The sequence below is a fragment of the Poecilia formosa genome, unplaced genomic scaffold, assembly GCF_000485575.1.
Source record: "Poecilia formosa unplaced genomic scaffold, Poecilia_formosa-5.1.2 Scaffold274, whole genome shotgun sequence".
Taxonomy (NCBI): domain Eukaryota; kingdom Metazoa; phylum Chordata; class Actinopteri; order Cyprinodontiformes; family Poeciliidae; genus Poecilia; species Poecilia formosa.
The window spans coordinates 364,102-378,447 of NW_006800213.1; the positions used below are offsets into that span (position 1 = coordinate 364,102).

The 14,346-nt window shown below is 37.4% G+C and overlaps 1 protein-coding gene across 2 annotated transcripts in view; it reads left to right on the top strand.

Moving 5' to 3' along the window:
- Positions 1 to 14,346, top strand: part of LOC103151205 (pro-neuregulin-3, membrane-bound isoform-like) — a 230,215-nt gene that overhangs the window by 175,125 nt on the left and 40,744 nt on the right. For both annotated transcript variants that reach the window (XM_016681250.1, XM_007571129.2), the window contains exon 3: positions 10,804 to 10,877. In XM_016681250.1, coding sequence (XP_016536736.1) covers positions 10,804 to 10,877 — 74 coding nt within the window. The remainder of the gene's footprint in view (positions 1 to 10,803; positions 10,878 to 14,346) is intronic.

Genomic DNA, 14,346 nt, shown 5'->3' on the forward strand with positions numbered 1-14,346 from the left:
GTTTGACTATATTGTTGGAAGATTGCATGCATACACACACACAAAGACACACATCCAGCAAGAGAGTGCAAAAATAAATCTGTGAAGATGAAGGGAAATATATCTCCTTCAGTGGCATCCCACCTCTCTCACTGTGTCCGTCTCCCATCAGCTCTTTCTTCCTCTCTGTTATCTCTACTCCTTTGAAACGGCACCTGTTACGGCCTCCTATCACAGAGGCTCTGTCATGATGCAGTGCACACGCCTCTGTGATAAAGAGCCAGCTCCCATTTTTAAGTTCAACCCTGCTGCCGATGTGCAAGACAAATAAGCCGAGACGTCTTCTTCCTCCAAGATCCTAATTACATTTTTTATATATATATAGTTTTTTAAGCGTTTTGGATAGGAGACACCAGACCAGAATGCTGTGTGCTGTTTTTCTTGCTTTACTGCGCGCCCACCCAGATATTTTATTTATCTAGTTAGTTCAGATGACATTTAATAGTGAAATTGTCTGTGTAGATTTTCCTTATTGATGAATGGAAGGGCTGCTGCAGGGTTGTTTACTGTCTTAGCTGATGAAAATCTAATGATCCCTGCAGCGAACTGGGGAAATCGCAGTAGCAATTACACCAGCGTAGAGCCAGAGAAACACTGTAAAGGCTATTCAAACATTAATGTAAAAATTACTCAAGACTAGCTGGGGTTAAAAGGAAACGAGGGCAATATAACCTACATGATGCCATTTCTTCTGCCCTTATCTTTACATGCTCATTAGTTAAAACCTGTTGCGTCTCTAATTTGCAGTGGTTGTTTTTGCATGTGCAGTATACAAAATAACTGTTTTTTGATACTTTTATTATATCCTCCACACAATCTAACTCTACATATAATCACATAAGCCTTTCTGTGTCATTTCTTTTACAGTAAATGAAATAAATTATAGATGGTGAGGTTAGTCCACAAAATAATTGATGCTAGACTATAAATTCAGCTATTAAGTACACATATACATTTTTTATTAGAAAAAAAAAAGACATGGAGCTCAGATGTGACACCTGAGATTTGACCTTTCACCTTCAACACCCATATTCTTTAGGTTCCTTCAAGTTGTGCTTATCAAACCCTGTGCCATGTAACCTGTGGATATTTCTCAAAGCAAATGAATAATTATATTTTGGCTAAATTATGAATTCATGAAGCTAGTTGATGACAAGTAGCTAATACAATACCAAAAAATAGCTAATATCTTTTAGTATTTCCAATTATATTATGTTACATCACAGTCGTCCTCTGGCAACTAAAACTGATTTTTATCTTTTTGGTCATTCACTTCATCGTCTAGATTTAAATTTAAAGTTTTAAACAGACATATTTTGATGAATGTGTATCATTTGTTTATGTAAACAGCTGACTTGTGCCAGGCAGCCTTCAAATTAGTTTAATAAATCATGTGTCAACTGGGCTCTCCTCTCTACTGTGCTGCACAAGACTGATAGGGAGCTGTAGTATTTGTGCAGGAGATGCACTGTTTGTTAGTAAAAGCTATTTCCCTTACATTGCATATTCTTTAACTTTAAAACAGTCAGCCAGCGTTGCAAGGAATTCATACAATCTATTGCCTCATCAATAACACATTCAGAAAGAGGGCTAAATGGTACAAGGGAAGCAGAGACAGCTGTGAAAGCATACACACGTTTGTTTGTGCACATGATGTTGGGGATGTGTGTTTTTATTTTGTATTTCCAATTATAATATATATCTTACTGAATTACATTTTTATGGTATTAAAAAATGAAGATTTTAGTGATTCATATTGACCTTCCCAGTGGTTCAAATTAGGCTGCAGAGGAAACCCATTGTAAATCAGCCCCGGCTCTTAGCCTTCTCCTTATACTGTATTCATGCACTCGGATGAATTACTGACTGTAGCAGGTGGCGTTTCTCAAAAACGAGCAAATTAGAATAATACAACATTCACCCAAACCCTCTGTGAGTAAAATCCAAATGATTTATTTTAATATTTGGATATTAACACAATCCCATATTGCACCTGTGCTTCTGTACATATGCAAATCCTCATTTTATCATAACTGACTTGTAGGTCAAGCTATGGAAATGAGGGGTAGCTCCCATTTCAATGATACTTCACCACACATCAGCATCAGAGTGGCAGCGCTCTGATTCAACGAAGCACCAGGTTTTTCTGACATGGAATTATGCTCTTATGTGTACATATTTAATTTCAATGTCATTCTCTAGCCTCAAAGGCCATAAAAGCTGATTTTTCCATTTTTCTAAGCTGTTTTTCAAAAGACATGACTGTAAAAAAAAACAAATTAAAAAATGGAAATGTCGTTCAGGTTCCCTCTTTTAATGTTAATGCTTGTATATCAAAAAAAAACAAATTAAAAAATGGAAATGTCGTTCAGGTTCCCTCTTTTAATGTTAATGCTTGTATATCTGTGTTATATTTTAGGCTTTCCCCCCCAAACTTGAAAAGGAGAAACCTGCTATGGTTTACATAAAAGTAGTCATGAATAGTTTATAATCGGGTTATAAATCAGGATGTTTGAGTCATTATTATATTTTACAAAAGCGATGGTCAGGATTACAGTTCTCAGTTGTTGGATTGAGGAAGTCAGCTGTGTACACAAGGGCTGAATTCCTGGAAGGTTTAGATGTGCTTCTGCTTCAACGCCCTTGATTCAAACGATCATCTCCATAGTCACTGAGTTTCTCTAGAAGCCTGTTGATGATACAATAATTTAAGTGAAGCGTGGAAACATCTAAAATATGAAACAACTTCAACCCCTGATGACCAGAACTTCATTTCACTGAATTAAATAAGTAACTAAGGATTAGGAAGTATTTTATTTAAAATTTGTTCTTTATATTCTGGTGAAAAAAGTGAACAAGATGTACAAAAAGAATAAAAGCATCCAAAACTAGATACAAAAAAGGCAATATAGAGTAGCTAGAGAATATTTTAGTCATATTTTAGTCATAGATTAATGCAGTCAGAGATATATGTAATACATTTATCAGTGGCCCATCGTCAAAGCAGCAAAGATGTGAGATGATTCAGCTGCTTCTTGCCCAAATAGTAAGCATGTATTATTTCCTTGTGTAATGTTTCAAAAATCAGGAAACCATTTGTTTGTAAAGTTCTTGTTGAGATTGTGCTAAGCTAATTTAGTTTACTGAAGGGTAAACAACGTTCTGGTTTATGTGCTATTCTCAAAAGCTTTTTGTACTCTGTGACAATTTATTTGCTTTTGTTCGTCTCTCCCATCATTCTCTGTCTAAACACCTGTTTCTATAAAACACAGTGACCACCGAACAACAGGGTGAGACAATACATCCCAAGAATCAGAAGAGCTTTCAGCTGTATTTACAGGAAAACAAAATATATACACTTTTTATTCTCACAAACATAAAAAAGAAACCTTTTACAAATCAAAAGCTGCATTTTTTAAATGGCATGTAAGAAGTTGAATAATAGTGTACTGTGCTGCTCAATGTAAAGCATTGCGTTTTAGATTTAGGCCGTCTATGTACTTTAATTCGTTAAATGATCATATGCAATCTTGACTCTTTCAGAAATAGCCCTTTAGTTTAGCCCCCAAAAGGCTTGGATGTTATCCAATGGGTCCGTGAGGAAACTGGTGACCTCAACACAGTTAAGGGGTTTTAATACAACCAGGAAGTTCTGACTTTAGCATCATTAGCGGCTAACAGTCAGTCAGCTGCAGTGTTCTTACAGAGCTCAACAGTTTTGTATATTGTCTCACCATGTCTTTTACAAAACCAACTTGATGACGAGTCAGCCAAGAGCTTTGTGGCTTTGCTTGGTTTTGTTTAAAATTCAAACTAGTTACTCTGAGAAAAGCTGGTAAGTGTTTTTTTTGTTTGTTTGTTTGTTTTTTTGTTGTTTTGTTTTGTTTTTGTTTTTTTCTCCAGAAATTAAAATAAGAGACAAAAAATGAAACCAAGAACAGCTGCTTCCAAAACCCTCGTGTGTTCAGGCTAAACCTAATGTCAGGGTAAGGACACACAGAGCTGTCAAAAAACCACATCATTCCAAACGTAGAATTATATACTTTTTGTAATATTAACACCTTTTGTACATCCAGAAATATATGCAAAACACTGAGTCAGTCAAGTGCTCAGCCCTTTCACTGAGCTACTGTAAAGCAGCTTCCCTGTGCCTCACTAGCTAAAGCGTATGGGGATACTTTACTGCTAATTTGCATGTGTGTTAGAAGGTAAATGAAGGTTTGGGTGACACCATCACCCTGCCTCCCCGTATCTCCTCTTTGTACCTCTTTTTCCTCCCCTTGCAGTCAAGCTATCCTCCATTTTCCTCCGCACTAATTAACTGGCAGGATGGTGATTTGTCATGAGACAGAGCTGCCCACCCCTCCACCACCCTCCAGACTCAGAGGTGTGTTTTCTCTGTGATTGGAACATGTGTTAAAAGCAGGAAGCAGTAACAAACAGCCCTTGAACAGTAGGAGGGGAAACGCACGACAGGATATAAACTGGCACATGAGAAAAAGCTGTCATATATGTGCCGCAATCCACACAGACATCTGGGTTCACTATTTTCCCTCCACAACCCCCTTTAGAAACACACATGCACATAAATACGAGCTCTGGCTCTCCCGTCACCCTCTTTAGAGAGACAAACCAAACACGTGCGCCTCAAAGCATGTCGTTTATCTCGTATTGTTTATTGCCCATTCAGGCATTCAGCGCTGTGTTCATGCAAACTCATTTTACAAAGCATTCTCAGCATCTCATTGAGCAACAACTGAGCTTATTTCACAGTGGCACAAAAACGGGGTATTGGAAAGTCGGGTCAGTTGGGGCAGGATGGGAGGGGAGGAATCAGGACGTAGAGAAACAGAAAGCAACCCCAGACGTAAACAGATCGCCAGACAGGCATCCTGCCTTTGGGTTTGTGATTTAGAATACTAACAAGGCATCTGTGCTCACACCAAGGGAGACAAGGTGTGATGTAGAGCAGAGCCGAGGAACAACGAGGGAGGGCTAGCTTACCCTTGAAATCTGACTGTCTGTCTTAAGTGCCTCCCCTGAATTTTTTGTGGCACATCATTACCATTTGTGGGATTTATTTATTTATTTTTTTCTTTCTCTGAGTATACTGACTCAGAATAAAGGAGCAGTTCTTGTGACTTAATCAAAGATTTGATTCTTAAATAAAACCCTACGGAGTCTCAAAGTTTACATGTGGTTGCGGAGAATATGAAAGATTCCTCATCTCTCCCACCAAGGCTCCCATATGTTATCCCATGCAAAGTAGTTTAGCATGTGATTATTAATCCAATTCCTCTGCTGTCATTTGGACTAGTGCTTCAAACAGCTTGTGGCATCTTTCAAGTCACATTAAAATGCTCAATCAGATTTAAGGGTCTCCAATTACCATCTCCATGGTGATTAGAGCTCATTTTAAGACGAATGCTCTTCACATAATTACCAAAGAGATGGCTTTCTGCGTATTTTTCCAATAAAATGTTATTCAGTGTTCACTCTGAGAAGCAGAATGATCACAGACAAAAACCCATGTTGAAGCTTTTCAGGACGGAAAATGATTGTGCTTTTAGGAGTATTTAGAATAAATCAAGACGACAGTTGATTTTCAATTGGTTTCAAACCTTTGTCCTTGCTGAAAAACAAATTATTTTAAGATGAGTTACTTTATAATAAATCAAACATTCTGTGAAAGACAAAGTCTGTGCAAAAAAAGTATGTATGGGTCAAATCCACAATCTATGAACACTTATTTTTGCTTTTATTAATAACTCTTCTATCAACTAATCAGGATAAATCAACACAGTACTGGAGTACAAAAAATGGAAATAAAAGACTTGCATGTTCAAATTATCTAGCGTTATTCTCTTGTTTTCACATGTAGCTCTTTCAATCTGAACATCTCAGCATCTCTCTTCATATTTCTGTCTTTCCATTTCTAAATTTGCTCTTACCAAGACCAATAAACTAAGGTGCAAAGGTTAAGCAGGCTCTGGGTCAGTTCTGCTCTCAACCAATTTATACCCCTATTTCAGACCTTTGTGTTGCCATACGAAGGGAGATGGTAGCAATAAATCATTAGTTACTGTGGTATCACTGCAAGCTGTACCTGTTCCTGAGGTTTAACTGCAACTAGATTTTTTTATTTTATTTTCAGAAGCATCTTAGAGTTAATTAAGTGTGTGAACTATACTGACAGTATTCTGAGCAAAACTTGTGATCTTGCACTTTTACTCTAGCACTGGGTTTAACAATTGGGAAACTGGATGCAGAGTGTTAGCCTTCTAGTCTTTTCACAAGCATGAGTCTCTGATATCTTCTCCATTCCAGTGAACCTTGGAATCGTTGCTGCTCAGTATTCACAAAAACGTGTGGATGTTTTCATACATCATAGATAAATAGCTTCTGCAGTAATGCTAAGGTTCCCACTGTGTGTATTTATGTGTATTAAGCTATATCTGCCATTTCAACTATTAAAATAAGCAATAATAAGCAGCTTTAGATGGGGTGGAAAGGACTTGTAGTTTTCAGCTGTTCACTGGAGGTAAAGGAGCCTTTTGTTAATATGCAGGCTAGAAAGCATGGCAGTGTAACAGTAGGTTGTTTCTCTGCCATTATTAGCACATTGAGCAGCGTGTACACAAGCATGATTTACAGTGCTGAGACCTTCCTCCTGAATGTGACTGGTTGTTTCTGAGTGGGAGCAAATCATGTCTGCAGATGTCTGTTGGACCACAGGGAGAAGCCAGAAGAACCTGATTCTTTCACAGATTGTTTCGTTTATTTTTTAAGTACCGTCATAGCATAGTTTTGGCAATTGTGTAAAAAACATATTGTTTATAAAAGTTATAAATTATCAATTATCAAATCCTATATCTGATCCCCATATTTTTTTATGATGATGATTTTAAAGAATGTTTCAGTTATTAGAAAATTACTGTCATCAACCATTTGCCAGTATGTATTTATTTAAAGCTCAACTCCATTCTGTTTTCTAACCACATGTGCTTACATAAGACTTTTGGAACCAAAAAAAAATTATCATGGTTGACATGAAATGTTCCATAGATGGAAAATATATATAAGTATAAAATTATACAAACAGAAAATTATGAAGCAGCAAAATGGCAACACGTGAATACACGAGGGTACAAATTGGGGACATTTTTGAAAGACAGCTCAGGAAACTCTGCACCGGTTTTGCATTAGTAATTTTCAGGCTTATTAAGCATGAGAGAAACAATGACAGGAGAGAATCAAGTCTTTATCCCCTGTTGGTTCCCTGAGCATAAAACTATGAAGGATTTTGTGTATTCGGCTGATTACTGCAGAAATGAACTGACACAAAGGGTTTGAGGTTTAAGAAATTGAGGCGTTAATTCTAGAATATTTTTCACGCATAATTTAAAAAGTAATGGGCCTGACATTTGAAAGTGCAGTTATGGATTTACACTGCCATATGAAGAGGTTGTTTCAGTGTTTGTCAAACTGCCAAGATGGAGGTTTTCCCTGCACACAGGGCACAAGAACTTCAAGCCTCTTTTTTTAAGCTCTGCTTGTAATTCTACAGAACATCTAGTTGCTTTTCACAAGCGGCTCCTGTTAGACAAGCTTATGTCAAGGTTAAGCAAACGTTGATATGACAATATTGCAACCAGACTTGCATCTCAAGTGTAAGTACATAAAAATGTTGTGGTATCCTGTAGGTGAATTTCTTACATGTTGTTATATGTAAAACAGTGTTAGTTGAATCATCCGTATTCAAGAATGTAAGATTAGAAAAGCTGATATTACTGAGATGTTTATTTAAATAAGCACAGCTTTCTGCGAGTGTTGCTTTGAGAGGTCATTGTGACTAGACAGGTGCTAAATTCAGTGCATTTACCTTTTCATTTGTCTCCTCTTCAGGTGGTTCCATATTTGTGCTCGAATTATCAGATATACTTTGAACAATCAAACCATTTTAAGTATTTTACTAGAGCTGCAAATCTTTTATCCTTCTTAAAAAATGCTAATGAGCTCTTTAGTTTGCATAGTTTATTGTACAAGTTAAAAGTGGCTTATGCTTCTTGAATATTTTCATGACAGTGTTATTGGAACACAAGAGTTAATTACACATCTAATTTTTATATCCAACATTTACTTATTAATTTGATTTTTATATGAAGTCTAGAAATATGAATTAAATATCAAGTAATAATGGGTTTTTAAGTGAACAGTTATTGTCCAGAATTTTCTTATTTTTTTATTATTTTTTTGCAACTCTGCTCTTCATACACTTACACTGGGAATACAGAATACAGTTTTGCAAGGCAATATTAGCTGGTTAATTAGATGTGATATTTGCTTATGGAGACTCTGTGTTCAATGACTTTCTAACTTTATACTTTTCAAATATTCAACTTTTTCTTTCTTGCATATAAATTTAAAAGGGAAATCTGTCAAATCATTCAAACACTTGATCCCCTTTGAAGGCCGACTGCTTTTAGCTGGAGATGCCAATCAAACTTAAAATAAACCATTCACAAGACACTGAGCTACAAAAGATTCAGCTTTTTAATGTATTTCAGTTTCTTCTTTTCTTTTTTCTTTTTTTTTTTTTTTTTGTAAATTGCAGTTATTGTTTTAGGTTTAAAGCCACTGAAAGTTTGTCAACTGTAGAGTGATAAGTGGCACTAGTTTAGTTCCCAGAACATCAAAGAACTACCTGTGTTTCTTAAAAGGAAGAGTGAGATATTCACCTGGATAACAAGGATGATCCTGCACAAAATCAAATGTGACAGTGAACAATGAAATAACCAGTAGAAGCATATTAGATGACTGTGGTGGCCATTTATGTAATGTTTGCAACTTGTAATTTCTACTAATTTAGTTTTCTATTTTGGGAAGTTTAGAATTTATTTAAGTTAATTTTAGATCCACAATCTGTGGTTAATTTGTATATTTGGATTGATTATGTTGGTAATTGGTAATTGGTAATTGGTTAGACCCTCCCATTAATTTGAGTAATTAAAACACACCGGGTGCTGAGTGGAGCGATTGTTTGGCAAATGTTTGATGTGTGGATGGGAGGTTTTTTGTAAATGATTTTTTGACCACTTTCACTTTTCACTTTTCATTTTTTGTACTTGAAACGTCATATTAAGTTTACTTTCATTTATGACTAAGTTGTAGGACATTTTTGGTAATTATTTTGTCGCTATTTTTTACAAGAAATAAAGAATATATTTTTTCAAACAAATTAAGTCGGAAGTGCGTTCAAATCAAAAACTACCTGTTAACACCCACGGCCTTTGTTGGAATATTGTTTTTTGGAAACAAGAAGGCCGCGACAGATGACCATGTCAGTAAAACTTAAGACTTTTTTTAAAATTATTTTTGAATGAAATTTCTTATTGACTCACTCTAATATAATGTAATAATATTTTTTCGTTGCATGTTTTTTTAATATAACGTGACAATTTTGATCATTACCATGTAACACCACACATCATAATACAAAGTGGCGACACTGTTTTACGTGAGACCCGAGTAAAGTCACAGTAAAGCATGTAGATGCTCCTTATCAGCTACAAAGTTTTGCATGACCAAAACAAAAAAAAAAAAAAAACTGACAAAAGAAACTGCAAATGTTGAGTTGAGGCACTGAACAAATACAGCTTAAATAGCAGTCTGAGATGTACAAACAAAGAGTCACGATCATCTCACTGCAGTTTTCATGCAGAACCGATGACTTCTGCTGTTTCTGCTGTTATTTTCTGCTCACTTTCTCTCTCAGTTAAACTCGTTCTTTGCTCGTCGCTTTTGTGGTGCGTCACCCTGGTCGTGAGTTTTCCACATGAGTGGAACGTTACAGACAGGTATCGATTGAAACATGTGTAAAGTAAGCTGATGGGACTGACAAAACATGGACTACTCATAAATGGCTCACTTGTGTGCAAGAATTTGTTAAAATGGACACTCAGAAAGAAATCCCTTAATTGCTTCTGCTAAGCTTTGAAACAGGATTTGCTTGCATTACGTCCACTGCGTAAGGCAACATAAAAACGCCTCAATCTCTTTAAGACATGAAGTATTCAGGATGATTATATCAAACATTATCTAAAGAAAGTAGCTTTAAGCGCCGATTTTCTCATAAGTGTTTTAAGATTCGGATTCAGCATTGGAGGTAAAACATCCAATTCTCTATAATAAGCAGCCTATAACAGAATGACATATTTCACGACTGAGTATCTGTGATAGTTGCAGGGAGATCTGTAGGCATCAGCAGTGCTTGCATATTTACTTAGTGATGAAGGAAAATATTTGGAAGGAGATTGGACTGTGTTTATTTAAGTGCTCCAGACATGGCAGCTTTCCTTCAGCTCCAGATCTTATGGCGCCCGTATCATGCCAAGAACTCTTCAGCCTGTTTTCTTCCACCGGGACCTGGCATTCCTGTCTGTCATGTGCTATCAGTGAGGCTGCAGACGCTCCCCGGTCCTGCCCAGCTCCTTCTTCCTTTCTCCCTTTCTCCCCATCCCGCCCTTATTCAACACCGTCTCTGTGTCTTTCCCCCTCTGCCATCCCCGCTCACAGCAAGCCATCTGCTTTGTACCGCTCATCCCTTCATCTGTCTAGGTTTCCCTCTTCTAAACTTGCCTCATCTCAAAGTCTCCTAAGATGATGTTTCCCTGCTGAGCTTTGGTGCTTTTTGGTTGAATTGTCTCAATTCGGATGTTAAATCACACTGTGTGACTCTTTTCTTGCCTCCTTTTTGTCTCGTAGATGTAAGGAGGGCTACCATGGACTACGCTGCGACCAGTTTGTACCCAAATCTGACGCCATCTTGTCTGATCCAAGTAAGCTCTCTCTTATGTTTCTTTTTTATTCAGTTTTTTCTTCTATGATGACATGCAGTACCATAAAAAATGTTATATTTTTGGACATATCTAACTGTTTCAAATTAATATTTTACAAAGATTGATGGCCCTTTGTAAAAAAGGATCTCATGCTCTGAGCTAGACGAACTCAAGAACAGATGAGAAACAAAATCATTGATATATCCCTCTGAAAAGGACAACTAAGCAATTTTAAATGCATTGGGATCCCATTCAGCAAACGGTGTGAGCAAAACGTCAGGAGCAACTGACGTAGTAAAATCACTCAGAGGTTCATCCAGAACATCTGAAGCACTGCAGACATCGCAGTTCTCGGTAAAGGTAAGCGCTCATGACTCGGCAGCAGAAAGCAAACTGGGCAGAAATTTAGGAGAGTTAAAGCAAAATCTGCAAGTCCACTCCTAAACCCTCAGATTAAGGTTAGTCATGTGTACAAAACTGCCATCCGTTACGGGTAGGAGAATGGATCAAAACTCCTCCACAGGAATATAAAAGACTCATTGCAAGTTATGGTGGTTGATGGGAGTCATTGCTGCCAAGTGTGGCACAAACAGATATTAAGTTTATGGGGTGATTACTTTTCAGAGGCAGGTTGCTTTGGATAGCTTTTACCCCTAATAAAATAAATCAACATTTAAAAACTATTAAGACTACTTTGTTATGGCACTGTGCCGCAAGAAAACAGATGCAGAAGAATGTCATGCCTTAAGAATATTGTGACCTCAACTCAATTTGTAACCAAAAATTAATAAAATGTCAAATATGCACAGGGTGAAAACGTACAGATTTTAAACTCTTATATTTAATTCAGACTTTTCTTTTTCTTTAAAACAGCTAATTGTCAGTTTCCCAGAGCGAAATCTCTTTAGGATTTTAGAACAAGTACCACCTCACTAAGAAACACCATCCTGACTGACATTTTTGAAACATTGTCGCAGCAGGAGTTATACTCTCAATGTTTGCGATGTAAGAAAAACAAAGACAGAAAATACTTTGATCAAGTGGCACTGCTCGATAGATTGAAAGATGCAATTTTCCCACAGATGTTGAAATTTCAAACTCTGAGGCTAGAAGCAGTGACAGAGAGGTTCTTAGAAGTTAGAAATCAGAGTGGGAAAGTCAGACACGCCAACTCCCTGTCACAAAATCTAATTTGGCCACCGTGTTTGTAGAATGCTGCGATAGTCACAGTTGGTAGAAAACAGTGCTATAGTACAAAGTAGGACAAAACCCTTCTTTGTGTACATGATGATTCGGTCTTTGAGAATAAATTTGTATTAGCTTGCAGTGCTAACAGTAATGGTCTGATCAAATCAGCCACCTAGTCACTTGTTTTTCAGCTTGGAAAACACAAATAATTTGTTATTCTATTTTGATTCATTTACTTCTGAATTTACTTATTAGATCTGATTAGTTGATTCATTCGTATTTACAAATAATATACACCAAAGCTTCTAGAGTACCTACATACCAGACGTGGTTCTTGTCCCACAGTTTGACAGCCATGGTTCTTGGGCATCACATAGAGTCTCCATATTCTAGTGAAAGCTCTGCGGTGTAGTTGAGAAATACAGCAGATGTCAGATGTACAGAGGAGAAATCTTGGTGCCCTGTGCCGCTCCCACTGGGCCGTGAACTTCACAAACTCACACTGTTTCAGGGAGTGACTTGGCTCCTTTACTCACAGAGTCAGAGAGAAAACTTGAGTGCTATGGCTTTCTGCTTCCACTAAGCCCTTTGAGAGTCCATTAATGGGGTCACAAGCTATTGCCTCGAAGCATGTTTATACCCTCACATGACACACAATTTTCACTCTGGGACTCATTTTGTCTTCTATAGGAGTATGTCAGTTCTCCTGTTTAACAGGCTTAGGGAGCTTTTATGTTCTTTTAGCAAAAACTAAAGCTTAATTGCTCTTGTGAACAAACGCAGACACATATGGGGACAATTTATTTGGATGCACAATTATGTGCTGCTTTCTTTTTTGCTAAAATCTTAATAAAAAACACAAAAGTCCGTAAAAAAAAAAGTGCTTGGAATATAAACACTTTTGCATATCGTTTGAAATTTAATCTACATGTGGGAAATACAAGATAACAGAAACCGACTCTCCCACACAACAGCAGTAACCAGGAGTTACAAAGCTGCATCCGCACCATAGCAGCAGATACTCTATTAGTGGTGTGCTGCAGCTGGATTAGTTTGATTCAGTAATTACCCACCTTTTCATCCAGTGGCCCCATAAAACAATGGGAACAGCTATTAGGAGGCCATCAACCACATTTAGGAGGTGTGGTCAGCGAGGCAAATTGTCGCTTTTATACACACTGAAGTCCTAAATTATTTTTTAGCAACCTGTTATCTGCTAACAGGCACAGAAATTTCTGAACACATTATGTTGTGTTGTGTTTTTGTGCTTTAATTGCTGTGATTTATCACGTGGCATGTTGTGAATAGTGAAACTATTCAGTCATTTCCGTGCAAATGTCTTGTTGTAGATTGAAAAACAAAAAGTGACTAAACATTTTAAAGTCTAAATAAACAAAGAGAATAATGATGCCTTCAAACACATGCCCATATTGCTAAACAGCTTTTGGTTATTTGGTATTTGTGGTTTAAAGGAAGTATGTTTGGATATTGGGATTGTTTGTCTGTTCATTCGCCATCTTGCTACATCGAAAATAATGCAGTTGATTGGCTGGACGCCCAAAAGTAGATATAAGACATCTTCCCTGGTTACAGTCTGGATGGTTTCCACTGTGCTTCCTGGTGCATATTAATGTTTGAACCTTTTACAGGGGGTCTCATGTACTCACTCATTTCAGTAAATTGTGGCTTGTTGCATTCCCTAACTCACGAATCCCAATAGTTTCCAAATTGTTGTTTTAGTCTAGATGTTTGAACCAAACTTGTTCATCTTTGTTCTTTATGGGTTTTGCTTTGTACACTTGCACACAGTCATGTTGGAACATGAAGGGGGCAACAACAAGCTGTTTTTGACAATTATTTTCCTATTCTGAAGCTTTAGATCCTTTTCTCCTGGGGTTAATCCATCAGAAAGAGCCCCGCTCCATAGTCCTCTCTGCACTAAAACCAAGACTCCTTCATTGGGTTGTGAGAGAAAGAGAAAGAGACATGATTCATCCCTCCAGAGAACACATCTGCCGTACAGTGTAGAGGTGGCGTTCTTTACACCTCTGCATCCCATGCACTGCATTGCACTTGTTAATCTAAGGCTCGACTCCAGCTGCCCAGGAAACCCATTACATACCCTCTCTGTGCACTGCTCTTGAGCTAATGTGAAGGTCACATGAAATTTGGAGGTCTGCAGCTATTGACTCTGATTTTTACCTCTACCACTTTGTGGCTGAGTTACTGTTGTTCTCAATCGCTTCCTCTTGCCAGTAACAGCTGACGGTGGAGTACGGAT